We start from the raw sequence: 19,736 nt of genomic DNA, 5'->3' as shown, positions 1-19,736 counted from the left end.
AAGTTGTGAAATATTGCGTGTCAAATTATTCATACTTACACTCAACAAAATTGCCAAGTTTCCGAGGGATATTTGTTGTTTCTACAGGGTGTTCGCGAGCGCCATTCCATTGTAATTTAAACATGTAAACAAGCGAATGGATGTACTCAAATAAATCTTTCATGGAGTTGCGCTTAGGTGGCGCATTTACTGTACCAAATTTTGTGATTGTAGGTTTCTTAAAAAAATGTTTTTCCTATGTACATAAAAGCTCAAAGGGAGCAAACCTTCTCGTTGATGCTTCTACTCACAAATGAAACCGCCCAAAACAAAATCTTTCATGTTTCTTCGAGGCGAACAGCCGAAAGCAGATCTAAGCGTGTGGTACCATCCAAGTGACAGAGTCAGCCAGATGGTTTGTTTCCATTTAGCAGCAATGTGCATGGGTATAACACTTTTTGTTTTCGCCTTTTTTCTAAGAAATTTACAGCCAAAACGTTTGAGTGTGATAAATACCTTATCAAGGCCCCCTGACTCGTTGAACACAAAGTTGGGGCTGAAGTTAAGAGGATATCTCAGTAGAATTTCATCTCCGATAGGAACTTTTCCAGAATCCAGATGGCTCTGGGGAGGGCGCCTTTCTAAGGTCTTTCCAATCAACTGCTTACGCGATATAGTGCTGCTTCCAAATAAAAATAAAGAAAAAGCTCGACTTTTTGTTCCGGTTCTCAGCGGACGGCTTGACCCTGAAAGCCCGCCGCCCCACCCATCCCGTCCCACCACCCTGCGAGCTGCGAGAATGGTTTTGTTTTTTGTTTGTTCGAAAAGAGGATAGCGGGGAGTGTTGTGGGCCTCCGAGGCCATCGCCAAGGGGGCCCTCTGTCCTATTCTTACCGAATTAGGAAAAAAAGAAAAAAAACGCGGTTAGAGAACGCCTCATTTAGCTGCCTGATACTTTGGATTCATTTGGCTCGGTTCTTCGCGTTCCGAGATTTTTCGTACGATACAATTTCCATATAATATGTAGACTGTTGATATCGTCATTACAAAACGAAATGCGCCACGTGTCGTGTTATAATGTTGCGAAATAGTCTACCACAAGTCAGAATGGCGTTGCGTCCTAAATAGCGGCCCCTCAGAGCCATCTTTTCATTACTGCGAAGCAGTGCTTACAAAAATAGAGCTACTTACTCTAAAAAGTGTCTGATCTCCTTGTGTGAAGAAAAAAACAAAATGAACCAGTTCCCGATACCATCAGCAGCCATTAGAGTCCCAACGTTTTTTCTAGAGCACCGGATTTCAACGGTCACCCCGATTCCTAAATCGGTGTGCATTTTCGAAGTGGCACGGTATCAGAACTATGTTGTACTGCCGAAATGCCAAAAAAATCAATAACCACAAGTTTAGATAGTGTTGTGTCCTATAGGCATCGAATCTCGGCTACTTGCGTGTTAGATGAGCACGGTGACCGCTAGGCCACGGGCCCGCTGCCTAGTTGGCAGGCCGCGCACGCGGTAATATTATGTTCTGCTTTTGTTTTGCTTTGTAGTAAACAATGACTTCCTTCGATTATGAGGCCTAAGAAGAACTTGATACTTTTTGGGGGCCAGGAGTCGTCGGGTGCGAGACGGGGGTCACATTGTTGCTTTTCGTAGTACACAACTTTGAGGCAATGCCCTGTCTCCATGTAAAAGTTATAAAAAAAAAGCGTTCCCCACTTTTTTATGTGTTCGCATTCTGCAAAACTGTAGATTCGTCTGCCTCTTCCCCATTTTTCTTAAAAAGTAAGCTGTTCTTCTGGGGCTGAACGAGAACACTTGGTTTTACAAATATACAAATACGCAAAAAGCGCGCGACCGCTGAGCAAAGTGCGGACGTGAATTTTAAATATAAACACCACAGTGCGAACAGTAATAAACTATTTCCTAAATGAGCTTTTCTTTGCATTTGTCGATTTTGCAGTGAGCATTTCACTGGTGAGCTTCTCTCCGGTGAGCTTTTCTCCGCCGCCCGTTCTCCGGTGAGATTTTTGTCCGCCGCTCAATAGTAACAGCCGACCAAGGGCTCATCGCAGCCAAGACAGTGCAATCGACGAACACCATAATAAAAGGCTTGCGGGTTCTAGTCTAATACATTTGCCTCTATTTCATAAAATACTGAATCAAGAGTGTGTTGGTTCGAGTCAAACAAAGAATCTTCAGCGCGACTTTCACAACTTCCAAATTGCAACGTGTCACGCTTACTTCCAAAATGCTTGTTCTGTTTCTAGCTGCACTGAATTTTTTTCGCAATGTTTGTTTTATTTGGGTAGAAATCTGCCTCCACAAGCTGACATGCAAAGCGAATGTCGACGAACTCACGTATGTCTCTTCCACGTTTAAAATAAGTAAACATTTTAAATGCATCTCTGCAGAATATTTGAAATCGCCAGATCAAATCACCTATCCTATTTTGAACAGAAAGAAGTATCTACTCTTTGACCCTTCGGTATCTTTTGTCTGCCTGCATTTGCTTACTTCAGTCCTCATGCAAGGACCGCTTGAAGCATGAAATCTTTCACCCCCATTTTCTTGACCCAAAATGCCAAAAAAAAAAATGGAACATCCTCCCAATAACGCGCTTTCGCGATTGAAAACTACAGCCGAATACATAAACGGGCCTCGACTCGAACTCGACTCAAACTCGACTCGAAACTCCACTCGAGGCCGGTTTTTCGCTTCATAAACCGACCTCCACTCCAAACGCTCCTCGACTCGAGGAAATACTCGACTCTTTCCTCGGGAATCTCAAGGTAGCTCTGTCGCTTCCTCGAGCCGCTCCTCGACTTGAGTTTGGGGTGTCATGGCGGCCGGCGAGTCGTTCGCGGAGTTCGTGCACTTCGTTTTAAGCGCAGAAGAGATCCTCTACGACGACGCAGGCGACAACGAATCGAGACGTGTGACGAGACGAAGTTTCAGAGAATGCCTGAACCCGCTGGAACACTTCAGTGACCGCGGATTTCCTGTGCGGTGCCGCTTCACGAAGGCGACCGGCGAGCACTCTGCTGTCTCTGCCAGGAGCGCGAGTACTCGGGGCCTGCCGCCCTCAACGATGCTGCAGCTCCTCGTTGCTTTGAGCTTTTATGGTACCAGGACGTTCCAAGTTGTTACGGGAGCCATGTGAACATGCCGCAGCCGACTGTGTGCCGGATTGCGGAGCGAGTTTCGCGGCTCCTCGCACGGACCATTTTCACCCGCTCGGTGAAGCTCCCGCAAGGCGCAGCGAACTTTAATGCGTTCGTGCGGGGCTGCTGCGAAATAAAGTTTCCAGAGGCGACTGGGTGCATTGATAAGAGGACCCGGCGGTCCCGATGTGGAAGCGTTCTCGAAACAGAAATGGATACTTCTCCATCAACGTGCAGGTAAGTTCACCCCTGTTGTTTGCGTTACCCAAACTTAATTAATTAAACTGTACGCTGAGATGCGATATCGTAGGTCTAAACTCTGACGTAACGATATCAATCAAAACTTTAAAACAAATCTGTATCCGCCGACAGTTTGCACGACTGAGCGTGAACGTACTCCCGTTCTTATGAAGAAAAAAAAATGTCAATAAACGGTTGCCGACTCTTGTGAGAGCACAGAAATACGTTAAAATAAAACGAACTTCCTATAGGGTTACCGAGCACAATGCTAGTAGCGGCCCGAGCGCACCCTCCTTGCAAGAATGATCATGACCAAAGCACATTTCCAGTGAATGTGGGATGAGCCAATGTGTGTTGCAACACCGCCTCATCCCAGATCAACCTTTTTGATCGTCAGATTCTCAGACATGAAAACTTAAAATAAAATTAAATTAAAATTGAAAATGATGAGCGAATGTTTACTTTCTACATACACATGAAAGCATTCATTTGGTGGCATTCACTAAGTTGTCTGCGCAATTGTTAACTACAACAGTCCCATATGTAAACAGTTTTTGTGTCTGCATGTGCTTGTGTCGTGTAAACCAAACTGCACGGCGAACACCCACTGCTCAATAACATTTGTTGTTCATCGAGGTTGGTTGTTTGTTGGTTCTTGGCATTTGTTGCTTAAATGAGACCGCAGCTTACGAGTCCACAGAAATATACAATAATGTAGGAGACATGCGCCAATACCACACCATTCGCAGGTTGACATCCTTCGGCAAGCAGCAGAGTGTACTGAAAATAAAATTATAGTATCAAAGTCCATATCGTACAGCATACCATCCGAACCGGACTGATGCCTGCAGCCATCTAAAAGAGACTTTCTGAAGCTTAAGATGTGCGCGAAGGGACATTATCCACTCACGACAAAAAGCTGTGTGTGTACACCTGAAGAAGAGTTATCATACACAGCACTTTCTATCGAAAACAGTAGTCTGAGCATTAATCGGACATACACTACTCCACAAACTAGTCCCACATTTTCTATTCAAACAATAATTGTGCTGTATTGTTCTTCATTTTTGTCTTATGTAGGTACCAAAAGGCCCACTTCTGGACTAGGAACTCAGAGCAGCAGGCCTAGGCACTTTCCGTGCCTCGACATGTGCTAGCAGCACAAGCCTGAATGGTCAGCTGTGATGATCACTGGTGGACTTGCACTGCAAAACTTGGCCCACCTGCAGAACGACCCACTTCCCGCTCTACCAGTCCCACCCCCCACTGACGATGCTGAAGGCAGTCTCATCTCCCATTGACTCCAGACCCCGAGGACACATTCAACGCGGCATGGGTGCGGGCACAACTCGTTGTGTGGTGTTTCCAGTAGCAACTGAATGCAGAGCATGTCCTTTTTAGCTTAGGTCACCGAAGAATCAAGTCACTGGCCATGTTAAAGCACAAAATGCAATTGGGCCAGAAACAAATCAACCTTATATTATGGCCACACACTTTCTAATTTGAACCGAAACAAATCCGCCGGTTTCTCAGCTAGTTGGTCACCACAGATTGTTGCAATGTCTTTGTTCTGCTCAGGTTCCCGCTGGACGAGTGTTTGAAACTATGCCGGTGGTTGCTGTTTTATCAATCTTCCAAAAGAAGCAAGACCAACTTGCCCTCTTTGTTGTGGAAACATATTGCTCGAGAACAATTCAATATTTGTCATCACACAAAGCAGGGGGGTAGCAGGATACAAAGAAAGTGAGAAGCTTTAGGTAATTACATTAAAATAACTCAAAATTTTGCCGTGACAGACTCGAGACTTTTCAGCGAGTTGTTCAGTGCACATTTGTTCGAAATAAACTTATACATGAGAGTGTCTGAAATGATGTCTTGCAGCTGTGACCCCACATAAAGAGCTTTCGGTTAGAATAAATATTACAATAGCGCATCAATTCCTTGTGAGGACACCTTCGGATGTTATGCAGTCAAGGGTGTCCTACCCAACAGTTACTTACACAAGCATGCAGGGCCTATGCACTCAAACGGACGGCATCACACTACGTATTACTGAATGCGAGCATGCATGAGGTGAGCACCGCACCAGGGTTTAGCTGGAACCGCTGCTCAATTACTGTATCACTGTGTGGTCAGCTGCAAACTTGGGCCCAATTGCTACGTCGGCACTGTAGTAGTGTGCAGTGAAAAGGCAGTGAAGTCCAATTTGGGGGTTTTACGTGCCAAACCAACGACGGGCGTCTGGCATGCCCCAGCAGAGAACTGAGGATTAATTTTGACCACCTGGGGGATCTTTGGACAAGCAACCGAAAACTCTGTGACACGGCGCCACCTCCGCAATGAAAAGGCAGTGGGCAAGCCTCGTCAATGTGGTGTCGACATTACTCTGGTAGGCGGTGCAAGTTCATAGAGGATTACGAGGCACGAACCCCTGGACAGGAAATGAGACGTCTTAACTCAATGAAAAGTGTGGCAAGACTCTGTGACGACAGCATTTAATGAGCGAGGCTGCACATGGACTACACAATAATAAAAGAGACATTACATAAATAACAGTGGCAATGTTTAGGAAACACCTGGCTGTACATTCAAACAGATTCCTAATTTCCATCAAGGGGATCGGTGGTCGACTGCTTTAACGGATCACAGCTTGGAGCACGTGGAGTGAAAGCTCGCACAGCTGAACATCTTGAGTTCAATCTCTGCCTCTGCCTGTATGGATGTGGATGAACATTGTAATAGCATGCGGTTGTGTATCCCTACTGTGATGTAAGTTAAAGACCCCAGGATAGCTGTGGTACGACACTGGCTGAATATCTCGTCTACAGCGGAGATAAGTTGCTCACTGGGGCTGACTAACTTCCCATTGTCTAAACATACAAACAATGTAATTAGTAAGAAAAAAATACTCAGTTACTTTTTTAAGCTTTAGAAGAATAGATTTAAAGCTGACGTAACTACCCTTTTGCATAAAATGTTCACTACAAATAGCCAATCGACAAACAAGTTAGAAAAATGGTAGGCTTTACTGAACGAGATACGGTCAATACTTGTAACAACTTCAGGTCAGGGATAAAATGAAGCAAGCAAAATGAAGCATTCTTAAAAATAAAAAAAGAATGTAAAACACTGTAATTACTAAAGAGGAAGATGAAACAAATCGAATAAATCAGCCTACTGATTGTGGCTGGGCCCCGAGAACAAGCAGTTGTTGCAGCGCGATTAGTTTGTTGAGCTGAAGCAGCTCAAGCTCGAACCAGCTTGTTACGCTGCTGCTGATGGAAAACCTGGGCCTGCGTCTGTTAATAGGCAACCTGACACTGACGTAGCTACACCTGCAGCAGGTGCAGCTCCTCCAGTTGGTGCGGCCTTTAGTTGTCTTCCCTCGGACAACCACACGTGGCGGCTGAGGAGGTAGAGGAGGCGGGGGCTTGGTTGGTGGCGCAGCAACCGCAACCTCCATGATGCCACCCCAGTCCAGCAGCGGTGAGGCAGGTGAATCTAGGCAAGCACAACACATTGACGCCGAGTGTTACAAACACGGTGAAGACACCGGAGAACTGGTAGAAACTCACAACGACCTCATTACAGAAATGTTAAATGCCAACTGTTGGTAAACATAAAAGTCTTCCTTCCTTGTTGTGACCCTTTCCTTTCCGTGATACTAAATGGTGATACCGTCAAAAGAAACAGCGCTGTTATCTCGGACCTTGTGCGCCCTCAGGCACACGTGTGGTGTATTCGTCTATAAACATGTCATTATCCAGACCCAAGGAATTTACTGTGTTCCTACGTGGCACCCCTAACAAGTCGCATTCATGAAAATGTGGCTCATTGTGACAGTTCTTAGCGTTCCTACGAGACAGCATGCCAAAATCGAAATAATAAACGGAAGAGCATAGACAGGTTTTTTTTATAAATAAACATTGGAAGCTGTGTGATCAAGTAGCAACTAACCATCATGGGTACGTAGCAAATGCAATCGAAAACTTACCAGGCATCATGCCAGTCGTCAGCTCGTTCACTGTGCCTTCGGGAATGGCGGCTTGCAGCATTGAGAGCATCGGCCAACCAGCGCGGGCGCTGCCACTGTTGTACGGACTTGGCAGCCGCATTGCCATGTGGGACACCAGTGCCCCACAAGATGGAGGGACGGGCTCATTGTTCAGCGGGTGCGACACCAGTGCCCCCTCCTGCAATGAAAGGCCGAAGAATATCCTGTGACAGCATGCATGAGTTGAGATGTACAGAGCACAACGCAGAAAGAAAAACGAATCATACTACAACTTATGCGGTCCAATTTGTTGTTCGACACTTAACTGGAAGAAATAAATGCGAAACAAGTGATGTCATACCTGTGCTGTTTCTTGATATGCATGGAAAATACTGGAGTAGCTTAATGTGATCATCGACAACAGTCATATTGTAGACACACAAGTTTTCAAATCAATGTATACTTCTACCCATATTAAATTTGTGCCAGCTTAATCATGCCAGTACAATGGGCTGGTTAACCTCGCAAATAAATGACAATGGTTCCACACTAACATGGACACCTGAAAAAAGACATCTGTCAACAACTGGACTCCAGCAAGTCTCATGTTCACATAATGGCATTTCTTAGGAGGTTACAATTAAGAAATGAGAGCTGGTAGTTAATTAAACCAGCACAAGATTTTTTTTCTTAAAACAATTAGCACACAAGGAGATGAGGTGCTAGGTCTAATTGACATAGCCGAAACTCCTACTTAGCGTAACTTCTACGTCCACTAGTGTCAGTTCGTGCGTCGCGTTTTTCTTTATACGTCCAGGTAGCCTCTCTAATCTCAAGAAAGGGGCCGGAGGCTAAGGTAGTGTGGCGCAACCAGAATGTTCGCAGCGTAATTTTCGCTAGGATATAGCACAACACGCAAAGTAAGATGTCGATGTCGGCACAAGAATCACGAAAGATAGCGAGAATTCACCGTCACTGCCCACCTACGGCCTCGACAGTAACGTGCTTGACTAGCTGCAGGTGGCCACAGCAAAGTCCCTTGCAGAGTTATTTAGTACACACGTCCCGTCATGTGATCTTGCGAACCCGTTGCGTTCTTCTGTCCGAAAATAGAAATTGCTTACACACCTGTTGCGTGGATGCCCCGATTCTTCTCGGCGTCTGTTTTCTTCCACTTGGGTTTACCGTTGTCCCAACACTCGTGGGCGGACATGCGGCTGGCGCTTATACTTCGTGCAGACTCTTCTACGCATCAATTTTAGCTTCTTTCGGGAAGTTGTTAGTAGAACGACGAAGAAGCTCCCCTCCTTCGTGGAACCACTCGCCCCTTCTTGTCACCTTCGTTGAACGACATCGTTGTAGGGCAAGGCACTCTAGTAGGATTCTGAAGAAAGAGGAAGGGTGAAAATGCTCGGTCTAGGCGGGGGACAGCGAAGCAGATAAGTAGTGCGACGAGGTGAGACGGTGAGAACGGGCGAGACGCAGAGACGAACGACGGTAGCGAGCTACAGCTGCCTCTACGACGCAAAAGATGGAGAGCGGCCGCCACCGTTGCCAGACTGGAGAACGCTTGTGGCTGTTTGTCCGATAACCGGCAGCAACGCATGAAACATGCGCGCTGCGAAGCAGAAATCTTGCAGACTCCCTATTCAATGTTAGTAAAATTTGTCCCTTCAAATAAAATGAACTAATATGTTCATAATACACATCAAAATACTGTTTTCAACTTCGTTTTTTACTACAACCTCGTAACCAGACGCCTTTCACGTCTCCTCGAGCTTTCTCGAGTGGAGGAAATGTTCTCGAGGAGCTCCTCAGCCGAGGAAACGCCGAGGCGCGTCTGTGAAGCCCGATGGCTCCTCGAGTGGAGGTGAGCTGCTTTCCTCCACTCCAGTGAGTCGAGGCCCGTTTAAGAATACGGGCGTAATGACTCTCACCCACCCACTAAATATCTCCGCCGCCAAGCAAAAAAAAAAAAAAAAAAAGAACAACAAGAAACTTTTTACTTGCATTTGTGCGACCCCAAAACACCAACAAAGAACGGAACAACCTCCCAAGGACGCGCTCGGGCGATGTACAACCTATTACTCACTATCGCGATAACCCGCAAAATATCTTCGCCCCCCAAACAAAAAAGAAAAAAAAAGAAGAGAAAAAAACTGGTTTTGAGAGGCACTCTTCCTCAAAATCCCGACTGTCAACCCAACGACCTTGAAGATGCAAGTAGTCCGAGGCGCAATAACACATTGCGCAATTTCAAGAGCAAGTTTCGCGGACTCACTCATAGATGGCGTCACCTGACAGCTGGATTTTTGACGTTTTGATAGGCTACAAACTTAGTTAAAATTTATTACAACGATAATCTCTGGAAAACAGATCTTGTAAGAGATATATTCAAAAAGTCCTGGTCTCTAATATTGTGGAGCCTAAATTTGTATTGAGATCCCGGTTTATTTTTAAATGTTTATGAAGCACGGAACGAGAAAAAAAGGCTTTTTCAGTCATCTTTAAGTTCCTGTAAAACATTTTAAGCGCATAAATCGAAAAATGTAGCGCCACAATAGTACTCAGCTCTTTATTATCTTTCTAATAAAACCAATCCCAAGTCAATCCGTTCGGTGGTTCCTGAGAAAAAATACTAAAAAGTTGCCATTGGAATTGCATAGGGCTCGGGAGGTGCGATATCCTCTTAACGGAGCGCGCCGACCGGAATCTCGCAAAGATGACGCCGAGCTTTTACCGCCGAAGTCCAATCGACACGCTCCGCTAAACACCATAGTATACGATCAAAATAGCCCGCCGATATTCGACGCGGATAAAATCCATATGCCAATGGCGGAGGAACAGTCCCTAACCAAGGACGAAAAGAGCGGCCTCGAGGTGGCCGAACAAGAGAATACGAAGTCGGCCCAGCATCTGGAACATGCTTCCGTTGCTTCCACAAGACGAGCCATGCGGTGGCGAACGAAAACACCAGACTCCGCTGGTGCGCACGAAAGTCTCGACTGAAAAGTAGCGCGAAAATCCGCCTCACAAGCGTCCACAGTGTGCGGGCCACCACATAGTCAAACACGACACACATGTTCGTTTTGAGTTGGCCGCGATTAGGGAACCGGGTGCAAGCATAGACCTCCCCCCCCCCCCTCCCCCTTCCTCTTCCTTCCTGCGTCAAGCAGTCACGGTTGGGCAAGATTCTCCACTCCAAGCGCGAAAGCGCGAATGAAAATCTGCCGCCCCCGCTGCGAGATCCGGAGATAGGTCACACGCCCAGTCGGCCGTTCGGCTCCAGGCCTGGAGGAGAAATCGGATTTCGGGGGCGCAGAGGGCCTCGCTAAACCGCTAGGCTGGGAGCTCACGGCTATCCGAGTCGGGTGCCGTAGCCATCACCCTCTGATGCCCCTGTGCAACCAGTTTCTCAAATGCCAGCGGCGACTTAGCCGCGGGACACGCGTTCCCTAGACCATGGGGAACTATGACTTGCCGATGAGTGCTGAGTAAACAGAGAATCAGGCTTCTACCGGCGTGATCAGGGTCGTCAAGCGAATCCACGAACCCCCGAACGGCGAGGAGCTGACTGAAGGTGGCGAAACAGAGGAAGCTCAATCCACCGTCAGAACGAGGAAGTCGGACAGCCGGCCGGAAGACCTGCTCAGTTCCTCCCTCCCAGTAGAACGAGGAAATCACCGAGTTGAGTCGGCGAACAACGAAGAGAAGCGGAAGGGCGACTCTCGACGCAAAATCACAATGGGGCGCAGAACACAAACTGAGCGATATAGGCCCAGTCACGCAGCAGCTACGAGAAACGAGACGCCACAACAACTTTGCTCGTGGTGTCCGCGATGATGCTGGTCCTCGTGGTAGGCGACACACCATTGCTGGTGAATAGGACACGGAGGACGCAAAGAACCTTCGATCCTATGATGTCACCCGGGAGTGGGTCGGCACACCGACCGAACAACTGCGCTTTTCTCTTGGACGCATTGAGCCCCCGGGAGGGCTGCGTATTCCTCACAGATTTCGAGGACCGATATAAGGCTCCCAGTTACTCCTGACAAGTGAAACATCGTCTGCGTACTCAGACATCTTGACGTAATCTGAGCCGGAGAGCGGAAAGCCACACACCAAAGGCTGGTCGTTAATCCGACGGAGGAGGGGATCAAGACATAAAATAAAAAGCAAGGGCGACAGGGCCCTATTGAAAATTCCATCAAGCTACGTAATTTGGGACACTGACTGCCAGTCAGCAGCCTTGGTGGAACGTGATGGACCGTCAGACGTCATCTGATGGTCCATCAGATGACGTCTGACTGCCACTGCCAAGCGATTTTCATCAACAAGGGCAGCATTTATATAAGAGTAAAGCTATACGCACTCATAAATATAGCCAAATGCCTCGTTAAAACAAAATGTTCGAAAAAAAAAAAAAAAGCAGCACCATTGTGAATCGAACCCGCGACCACATGCGTACAAATCAGACACCTTAACCGCTATGCTACGCCACAGTTAGAGAAACTCGACTTGACTATTCGTTTTATACGAAATGCTTTGGCTGCAAATGCAGTTAAGCCGTTAGCATGTTATGCAAAGCACTCGTACATCACTCGCCGTACTTCAGTTCTACTCACCTGCCATGTAGAGTACTTTCGCGTCGTAGAACGATCCTTTTGTTCGCGCATCACCGGCCCAGTAGACCTGTGCACCCTGTCGTCTTCAACTACACCGCTAAAGTCCCTTACATCGTCGGAACTCCCAACAGGCTGGGTCTTGTCGAGTAGAAATTCTACTAAAACATAAGACATTGTAGAGCCCGGGCAGGATCGACAGTTTGGAGCAAGCGGACAAACAAAACGAGTCGAGAGCGATCGTTCATGAAAGCTCGGCGAAGCCTCTATGGGCGAAGCGAAGTGCGAAGTGTCGTGTTCGGCGCTTCGGCGGGCTTGTGATCAAGGTTGTCGGTCGGTTGCGTGTCATATCTCTAACGTCAGCGGTTTTATGGGCTCACGTCCCAAAATTGTTTCCTCGTGCATAGATTACTTTTCGTATTCATAGATTTGACGAAATAGTGGTATCCGAACGAACTTTACGTCCTTTGACCGTACATCTGTCTGCACGTCAAAGCTTTCTGACGTACAGTCAGAGACAATCGATGTACAGTCAGAATCACCACCAAGACATCCTGATGGCATTTCGCGTCGGCCGACTGCCACCAGGAAACCATCAGAAAGCCGACAAGCGAGGTCTGACTGGAGTTTGACTGTCGGTCAGAGTAACTTGTTGTCCAATCAGACATGCTTGACGTACAGTCAGGCACAGTCAGCGGTCCACTAGAAAACATTGACTGCCAAACAGGGTTACATTGATGGATTTTTCCTTCGGGGGAGCAACCCTGACGAACTCCTCGTGGGACGGGAAAGGACGGTGTGGCCTGGCCATTGACAACGGCGTCGCTGACCAAATTCACGTGCAAACAAAACTAAAAAAGTTGTCAGAGTAGCCATAAACGAAAAACACGGAAAAAAACGGTGTTCTAGGTGATGAAACGCCGTCTATAGGTCTAATCAAACAAACGCGCCTTGAAACCCGCGTGGTACGGCGTAAGTGAAAGCGTCTCGGTTCAGGCTTGGGGACGATAAAATCATCCTGCCAGAAACGGAGCAGGTCTGGAGCGGGGACATCAGCTGCAGCAACACCCTGCGCGGTCTGGGGGCATCAGTCGCAGAGGCGCCTCGCCAAGACTGATGCCAAAACCTTGTCGTCGGAATGGACCAGCATAGCGGGACGCCAGGCCGGCGGCTAAGAGCGGTGTCCGGTCTTCGGGATAAGGACGATGCGACCTCGTCTCAAGGAATCCAGAACGTTGCCGCCTCTCAGGAAAGCGTTGACAACGCCGCCCACCACTGCCCCCATCTGAGGTCAGAGCTCCCGGTAAAACTCCGTGGGCAATCCGTTAGTCCCGGTTGCCGAGCCGGATTTCATGCCTCGAACGGTTTCGTAGACATCAAAAGCAGTGGCTGGGCGTCAAAGAGTATTTCGCACGAACTCCGGCACCTCGAGAAGGTCACCGCAAAACTCCCGGACGGGGGTTCCAACGGGCCGCGGAAAATGGCCTCCTCCGTCCGAAAAAACGCCGAAAAATGTTAATGCAAAACACGTTAAACATCCACCGTCAAACACGACCGGGAGCCGTCGGCCAGGACGGCCGACGAGATGCGACCAGACCAGCCTTCAGGAACTTGGGAGGCCCAGAAGTACTGAATTACTTCCTGATCGGACACAGGATTTCGGTCGCAAGGTTCAGCCGCAGCCGTTCCCGAGTGCTCCTGAAGAACGCGAGAGTAACGAGCAGTAAGCACATCCAAGTACTCGGTCATGAGAGGTGTGAGAGAGTCGCCTCACTTAACAGTGCGGATGCGGCGGAGAGCCTCCGTGAGCTTGGACAACAGCTCTCCCCTGCTCCACTTGCCGTCGCGGACGCAATGGGAGCGCCATTGATGTGACTCGGAGACTGTCTCGGGCCTACTGAACGTTTATTCGTGGGCTCTGCCTCTTCTTAACACCTTGACATGTTAGTAGGGTTGTGCGAAGAGTGTTTCGAATTAAATAGCCCTGCGTCATTCATAGCCTTGACGGTGCAAAAGAAGCCTAGACGGCCTGATTTTTTTAACAGTGCAGAGGCTAGGATGACGCGGCGCTATTCGATTCGAACCACTATTCGCACAACCCTCCATGTTAGTAAACGAAAGAAAGGAAAGAATAATAAAAAAAAGGGAAAAGTAGAGTAGGAGCAGATAACAGCGCGTCATCGTCACAGCACCGGTCGCACGGTCACTGTTCTACATAGCACTCCTCGACCTTAGGCCGAGTTGTGGTCCGGGGGTTTCCGTCTTCTAGTAGACAGCCGCAACGGAGTCGTGGGTTGGGCGATGATTGGGAGGTCATTTCTGGAGAGCCTTGCAGGCTCCAAGACCGGGTCCGCGGGGTTGTTAGTAGAACAAAACATTCAACCATAACATCTATACTCACAAATCCTCGCAGTTCGACGACGGAGCCATAGAGTGCCCGGTCGCAGATTTGGAGCGCGAGGATATGGTACCACCGAGCATTTCTCGGGGAACCTGGTTGTCAGCGCACAGCTTTTGCAGCGTCGAGGACCAGAAACAGTTTTCAAACCCAACGAAAAAAGTAGCGGTAGCGCGAGGAACCCAAGGAGCACGAGCGGACATTCCATCGCTCGGGAGAAGTGTTTATCGGCGACTCACCTCAGCGGGGCGCCCGTCACGTGGCTCTCCTCGCATCTGTTGTCTGCCGCTCTACCTTTTCAATTTTGACGGCCGCTTCTCATGGCGATCTTCCAGGCTTTGTCAGTATAGAAAAGGCTAAGAATAAACTTAGAGTCTGGTTTTGTAGAGGTCTTTATTTACTTTATTTGTAATGCTTGTAACTCTACTGCAAATCCAGGGTGTGTCAAACCGACTCCAAAACCCGAAGAGAAAACCGGGTCAAAAGCGTTGTTCTTCACCGAGCCGGGACCAAACCACAATCTTAAGTGGCGGAAACCGGGTAACTGGAAAACTATTCGGCGCAATGAAATTAGAGTCAACTTTAGCGTTCCCATCTTGGCTCCACCAGTTAGGTTAAAATTTTAGTTTTATTTTACGGGCGGTTTGTTTTAGAGTGCAGGCCTTAGGCGGTTGTTTCTGGCTTGAGTGCCGTCGCCGTCGGCGTAACCGCGCATTACATTATGGGACGTTTTTCATAATAACTTCACACTTGACGTTACGTGTGACGTCATTAGGGTCACGAGCGACGCCACTCCTAACCGCGCCATGCATTACACGACGTTTTCCATAATGACGTCACACGTGACGTCCCTTGTGACGTCAGGACGGTCACGATAAATGTCATGAAGGTCGTGACCTTCACTCGTGAAGGTCACAACCTTCACAAGTGACGTCACGAGGAAGGAGGAGGATAGAAGAAGAGGGTACAGAGGAGGAGGAGGGCATATCCTCCTCTCCGTACTCTCCCTTTCTCCTCCTCAAGAGCTCCGCTCTAATTCGGTATTCCAGGGAGTCGTAAATGTCTCAGTTTGTACCAATAAATAAGTTTGGCGTGGTACCAAAAACCTTTGATTTTACAGCGAGCGGCATCCTTTTTATTCCGAATTAAAAAAAAAAAACAACGATGACCAACACGTCCATGCAAAGTAACAGGGCGCGTGACATGCGTTTTGGCCAAGCGCTATTAGCATTTGATGATCGGAAGTTAGGTTAAGATTCGAATAACTGTCTTTCTTTTCGTTTCGCCAAACAGTTTCCTAGTCAACTGAAAACCGCCACATAAGATTGCGGTCTGTTTTTGGCTCGGATTCATTACCAAAGTTTGATCTGGATTAGGTTTGGTTCAGGTTTGGTGAAAATAACAATTTCAATCCGGTTTTCGGCTCGAGTCCTAGTTCGGTTCGACACCCGGGTGAAAACATCAAGTTACCTATCTCTGGTTTCAAAAAGACTACCCCACTATGTTCTTTCTGATGATATCTAACTGTTAAATAATTTGCGGAACAAGCTCAAAATTCAGTCATAACAACCAACTCGACTCTTGAGTTTTCATTAAACAAGCAAGTTTAGCATTACCCGACGCATGGGATGAAGGCTTCATTGTACAATTTCTAAATCCCTTAAAGGGATGCTGAACCGAAATTTGAATTTCCCAAAACACGCAGAAAAAGCGTGCAACGGGATGCTACAAACACCAAAACATCACTCATACAGCGATATTTCGAACGGATGACCGTATTTTTCAAAAAAAGAGACGCATTTGGCAGGAATGTTGACGTCATGTTTCTGCGAGAAGGAGAGGGAACGGCCTCGCGCTTTCACCGCCTCGTGGCCTTGAGGGAGTGAAGCGAAGAGAGGAGGAAACACGGTATATTGACGTCACGCGCCTCGTCGACCTGGTTCGATCTCGACCTCTTTTTCCAAAAATACGGCCGTCCATTCGAGATATCGCCTTGCAAGTAGTATTGTAGGGATTGTAGCGTCCCGCCTACATCTCCTGCATTGTTTTCTTTTTAAATCCAAATTTCGGTTCACCATCCCTTTAAAGCGTTCAAGAAATTATTTACGGGTTAACCAAATTGTACGCAATCAAACAATGATCAGACGAACAAGATCCTTAAAGGATGACAAGATTAGCATTAAACAAAGCAACAAAAGCTCGAGGTACACCTAAGCACTTCTTTTGAGTTGTGAATGCGAAAGCATGCAATCCGCTCGTCCGCTCCCTTTGTCGTCTGCTGCGTACTTTTTGTCGCCGGTTAGCGCGCGTGCTCCCCTGGTGACCTTGGACGCTCCATGTTGACGGCACGCTGATGGACACGCAGCGCCATGGGGTGAGCGGCCGTAGAAACTGACGAGCGCAGCGGTTAATTGGATCCCCGTCGACGCGCTCCAGCCAATGGAACCGAAAGCGAAATCCATCAGCTTTACTTCGCTCCTTTGGAATCGGGAATACTAGGTGCCGTTTGCGTGCTTCAAACGGATGACGTCAGCTCGCTCCATCGTACCCCCACTTTATGCTTTCGCATTAAAAAAACTATGAACTATCGAATATGAAGCGGCGTTGAATGTAAGTCTCATAATTTAATATTTTTTATGCTTACACGTCAGTCTTTTCAGGTGCGCTCAATCAAGTTTGCCTCTCAATAATCACTCATGATTCTGCTCTAAAGTGCACGGAAGAAAAGCAGCTAAGTCAACTTAGGGACAGACAATCAAGGAGGATGAATGGTGAGAACTGGACAATTCCCAGTGCCAGGACAAGATGCACACAGAAAGCGTGACCCTACTACTGAATACCCTCAGCAATTCATTCTGAATGTTATTTTTTTTTTGCAATATTTTTTTTTAACGATGTTAGACAAAGCTGTGAAATAGTGCTCTCGAACGAATCTGGTTTCTCAGTGAAGTTTTCATCTTTTTCGCAACTTCTTTTCCCTTTCTGTTTAGTTCCACGTTGTTAACGCCTATCATCCGCAATTAGCGGTCTTTCTTTTTTCACCTTCTTTTATCGCTTCAACCCTTCTTGCACATGACGCAGCACGTGGCCGCAGATGCAGATGGACGGCGTGAAAAGGAGAGGGCACAATGCACCGGCGGATCGTAAGGAGGCAACACCACCTAAACGGAAGTCCTCCGCATGGTCTCCTCTCCCTCTATGGACCGTCATCAGAGTCGCAACGCGCTAACTCGGCTATTGGTCCCGAGCCCGGCGTTCGACGCGCTGATTGGACACGAGGCCCAGCCGAGCACTGACACAGCACTCGTGCTCAATCTCTTGCCTCGATCAATCTGACTGTGATGATGTATGCGGAGGCCTTCTGTCGAGGTGGTGTTGAAGCTGGACGGTGAATGGAGGAACGGGAAGTGAGGGCGGTATTGTGAGTGACGGGGGAAGCTACGATTCGAAAATTCTTGAAGGTCGATACACCACGTGTCCCTAAAATTTGGAACTAAACCGCCGTGTTCCGGAAAGCTGGTCTTGCTTAATATTGAAAAATCATATGGGTGTCTAGTTTGGTTCTACAGGGTGATTCAAGGAGAGACCAGGCTGTATAAATCGACCGATAAATTCGTTTTCTTAACCTATCGCGCTACAAATTTGTGCAGCGTTGCCCCATAGATGGTGCATTTTTTTTCTGAAAATTTGCAAAGTGCGAACTTACCTGAGGAAAAAGTAAAGGAAGAAGAGGCTTAGCTGCTATGGAAACGCAGCAAAGCACCTGGTCTTCAAACAACACGGCGCCGTTTCGCACGGAAGACAAGAGATGTCGCAAGCGGTCGCGACGCCAACTGCCGCCAACGAACGAGCATACGACGCCGAGAGCTGGCGTCTTTAGCAGACAAGAAACTGCCTTCCTTGTTGTTACCGCGCCTGTTTTTGTTTCTGCGACTGTCGCCGCCTGTGGAACGCGGGCCGCTTTTGAGTCAAAACGATCGTCTGCTAAAGACGCCGGCTCTCGGCGCCGTATGCTCGTTCGTTGGTGGCGTTCGTTACACCATCTCTTGTCTCCCGTGCGAAACGGCGCCGTGCTGTTTGAAGACCGGTGGCGTCGCTGCGTTTTCATAGGAGCTGAGCCTTTTTCTTTCTTTACTTTTTCCTAAAATAAGTTCGCTCTCTTCAAAATTTAGAAAAAAAAAAGCACGATCTGTGGGCAACGCTGCACAAAGTCGTAGTGCGATAGGTTAAGAAACCGAATTTGGCGGTCGATTTAAAGAGCCTGGCCTCTCCTTGAATCGCCCTGTATATTTGCAAACCCGTCGACGCTTATTACCGGAATCGATAGATTTTCAAATCCTTGCAACATTAATTTTAACATTATATTAAAGATAGCCAACATGCAATCGAGCTTGTTTCTTATGGTGTCATATAATTGAGCATGAGTGTCTATAGTGCGTTGCAACCTAAGAACAAAGGGCGAGGGTAAGTCGGGCCGGGGAGGAGGAAGCAGACGGAACGCTGGAGAAGAGAGGGGAAAACCTCCTTCTCTCTTTAGCGTTCTGCCTGCTTCCTCCTCCCCGGCCCGTCTTACATTCGCCCTTCGTTCTTAGGTTGCAACGGACTATAGTTATTAATAGCGCCAAGTTACATGAAGGTTTCACTTTATAAAATCAGTCAGAGTGATTCGGAAACGTAAGGAGACATTTGTGACTGTTAAACTTTTATTGCTGCAGATTCTCAATTTCCTGTTAATATTTTTTTATTTTTTTTTATTGTTTTGCTAATATTATTCCAGGATTTCACGGTCCGAAAGTTCTTTGGGTTGGATGCTGTTGTAACACCCGGATCCACGTTGCCTGTAATAGGGGGCTGGTTTCACTTCAAATCAAACGTGCTTAACAGAATAGATATTTTGAGTTGCCTCAAAAATATATGTAATAGCCAAACTTAAGTAAAAAGACAAACAACTGTTTAAAAGTTTCTAAAAATGTAATTCGTCCCGCATTTTTTTTTTTCTTTTTTTAATGGAGCAAGGTGAAATGCTGCATTTCTGCTGTTTGATTTTTGAAACCCGTTCTATTGGTTGTAATACATTGGTAACAACAAAAACATTACAATAAAATTGATCAATGCTGCTGGTTATGCGTGTTTGTGCTTAAACTTTGTTAACATGGTAGCGCTTTTAGACACGGACGAGACGGAAAAACAGGGCAACAAGAAGCGCAATCACACTAATTTTTATTATAAATGTATATTGCACGGCCTATTTCTTTTTGTCTGAACTAGGTAATTATTTTTGAGATCTTTTGCCACAAATAACAAATAAAAAAAACATCGCAGATTTGATGCTTTGGTGAA

The 19,736-nt window shown here is 47.2% G+C and overlaps 1 protein-coding gene across 1 annotated transcript in view; it reads right to left on the bottom strand.

The window, feature by feature from the left end:
- Window positions 1-19,164: 19,164 nt before the first annotated feature.
- The window catches only part of LOC115329267 (venom metalloproteinase antarease-like TfasMP_A), a 35,736-nt gene continuing 35,164 nt past the window's right edge, over window positions 19,165-19,736 (bottom strand). The window contains exon 9 of the mRNA XM_040217999.2: window positions 19,165-19,234. Within this exon, the coding sequence (XP_040073933.2) occupies window positions 19,165-19,234 (70 nt within the window). The remainder of the gene's footprint in view (window positions 19,235-19,736) is intronic.

Source organism: Ixodes scapularis, unplaced genomic scaffold (assembly GCF_016920785.2).
Source record: "Ixodes scapularis isolate PalLabHiFi unplaced genomic scaffold, ASM1692078v2 PGA_scaffold4__175_contigs__length_147842914, whole genome shotgun sequence".
NCBI lineage: Eukaryota > Metazoa > Arthropoda > Arachnida > Ixodida > Ixodidae > Ixodes > Ixodes scapularis.
This window is presented reverse-complemented; position numbering and strand designations above follow the sequence as displayed.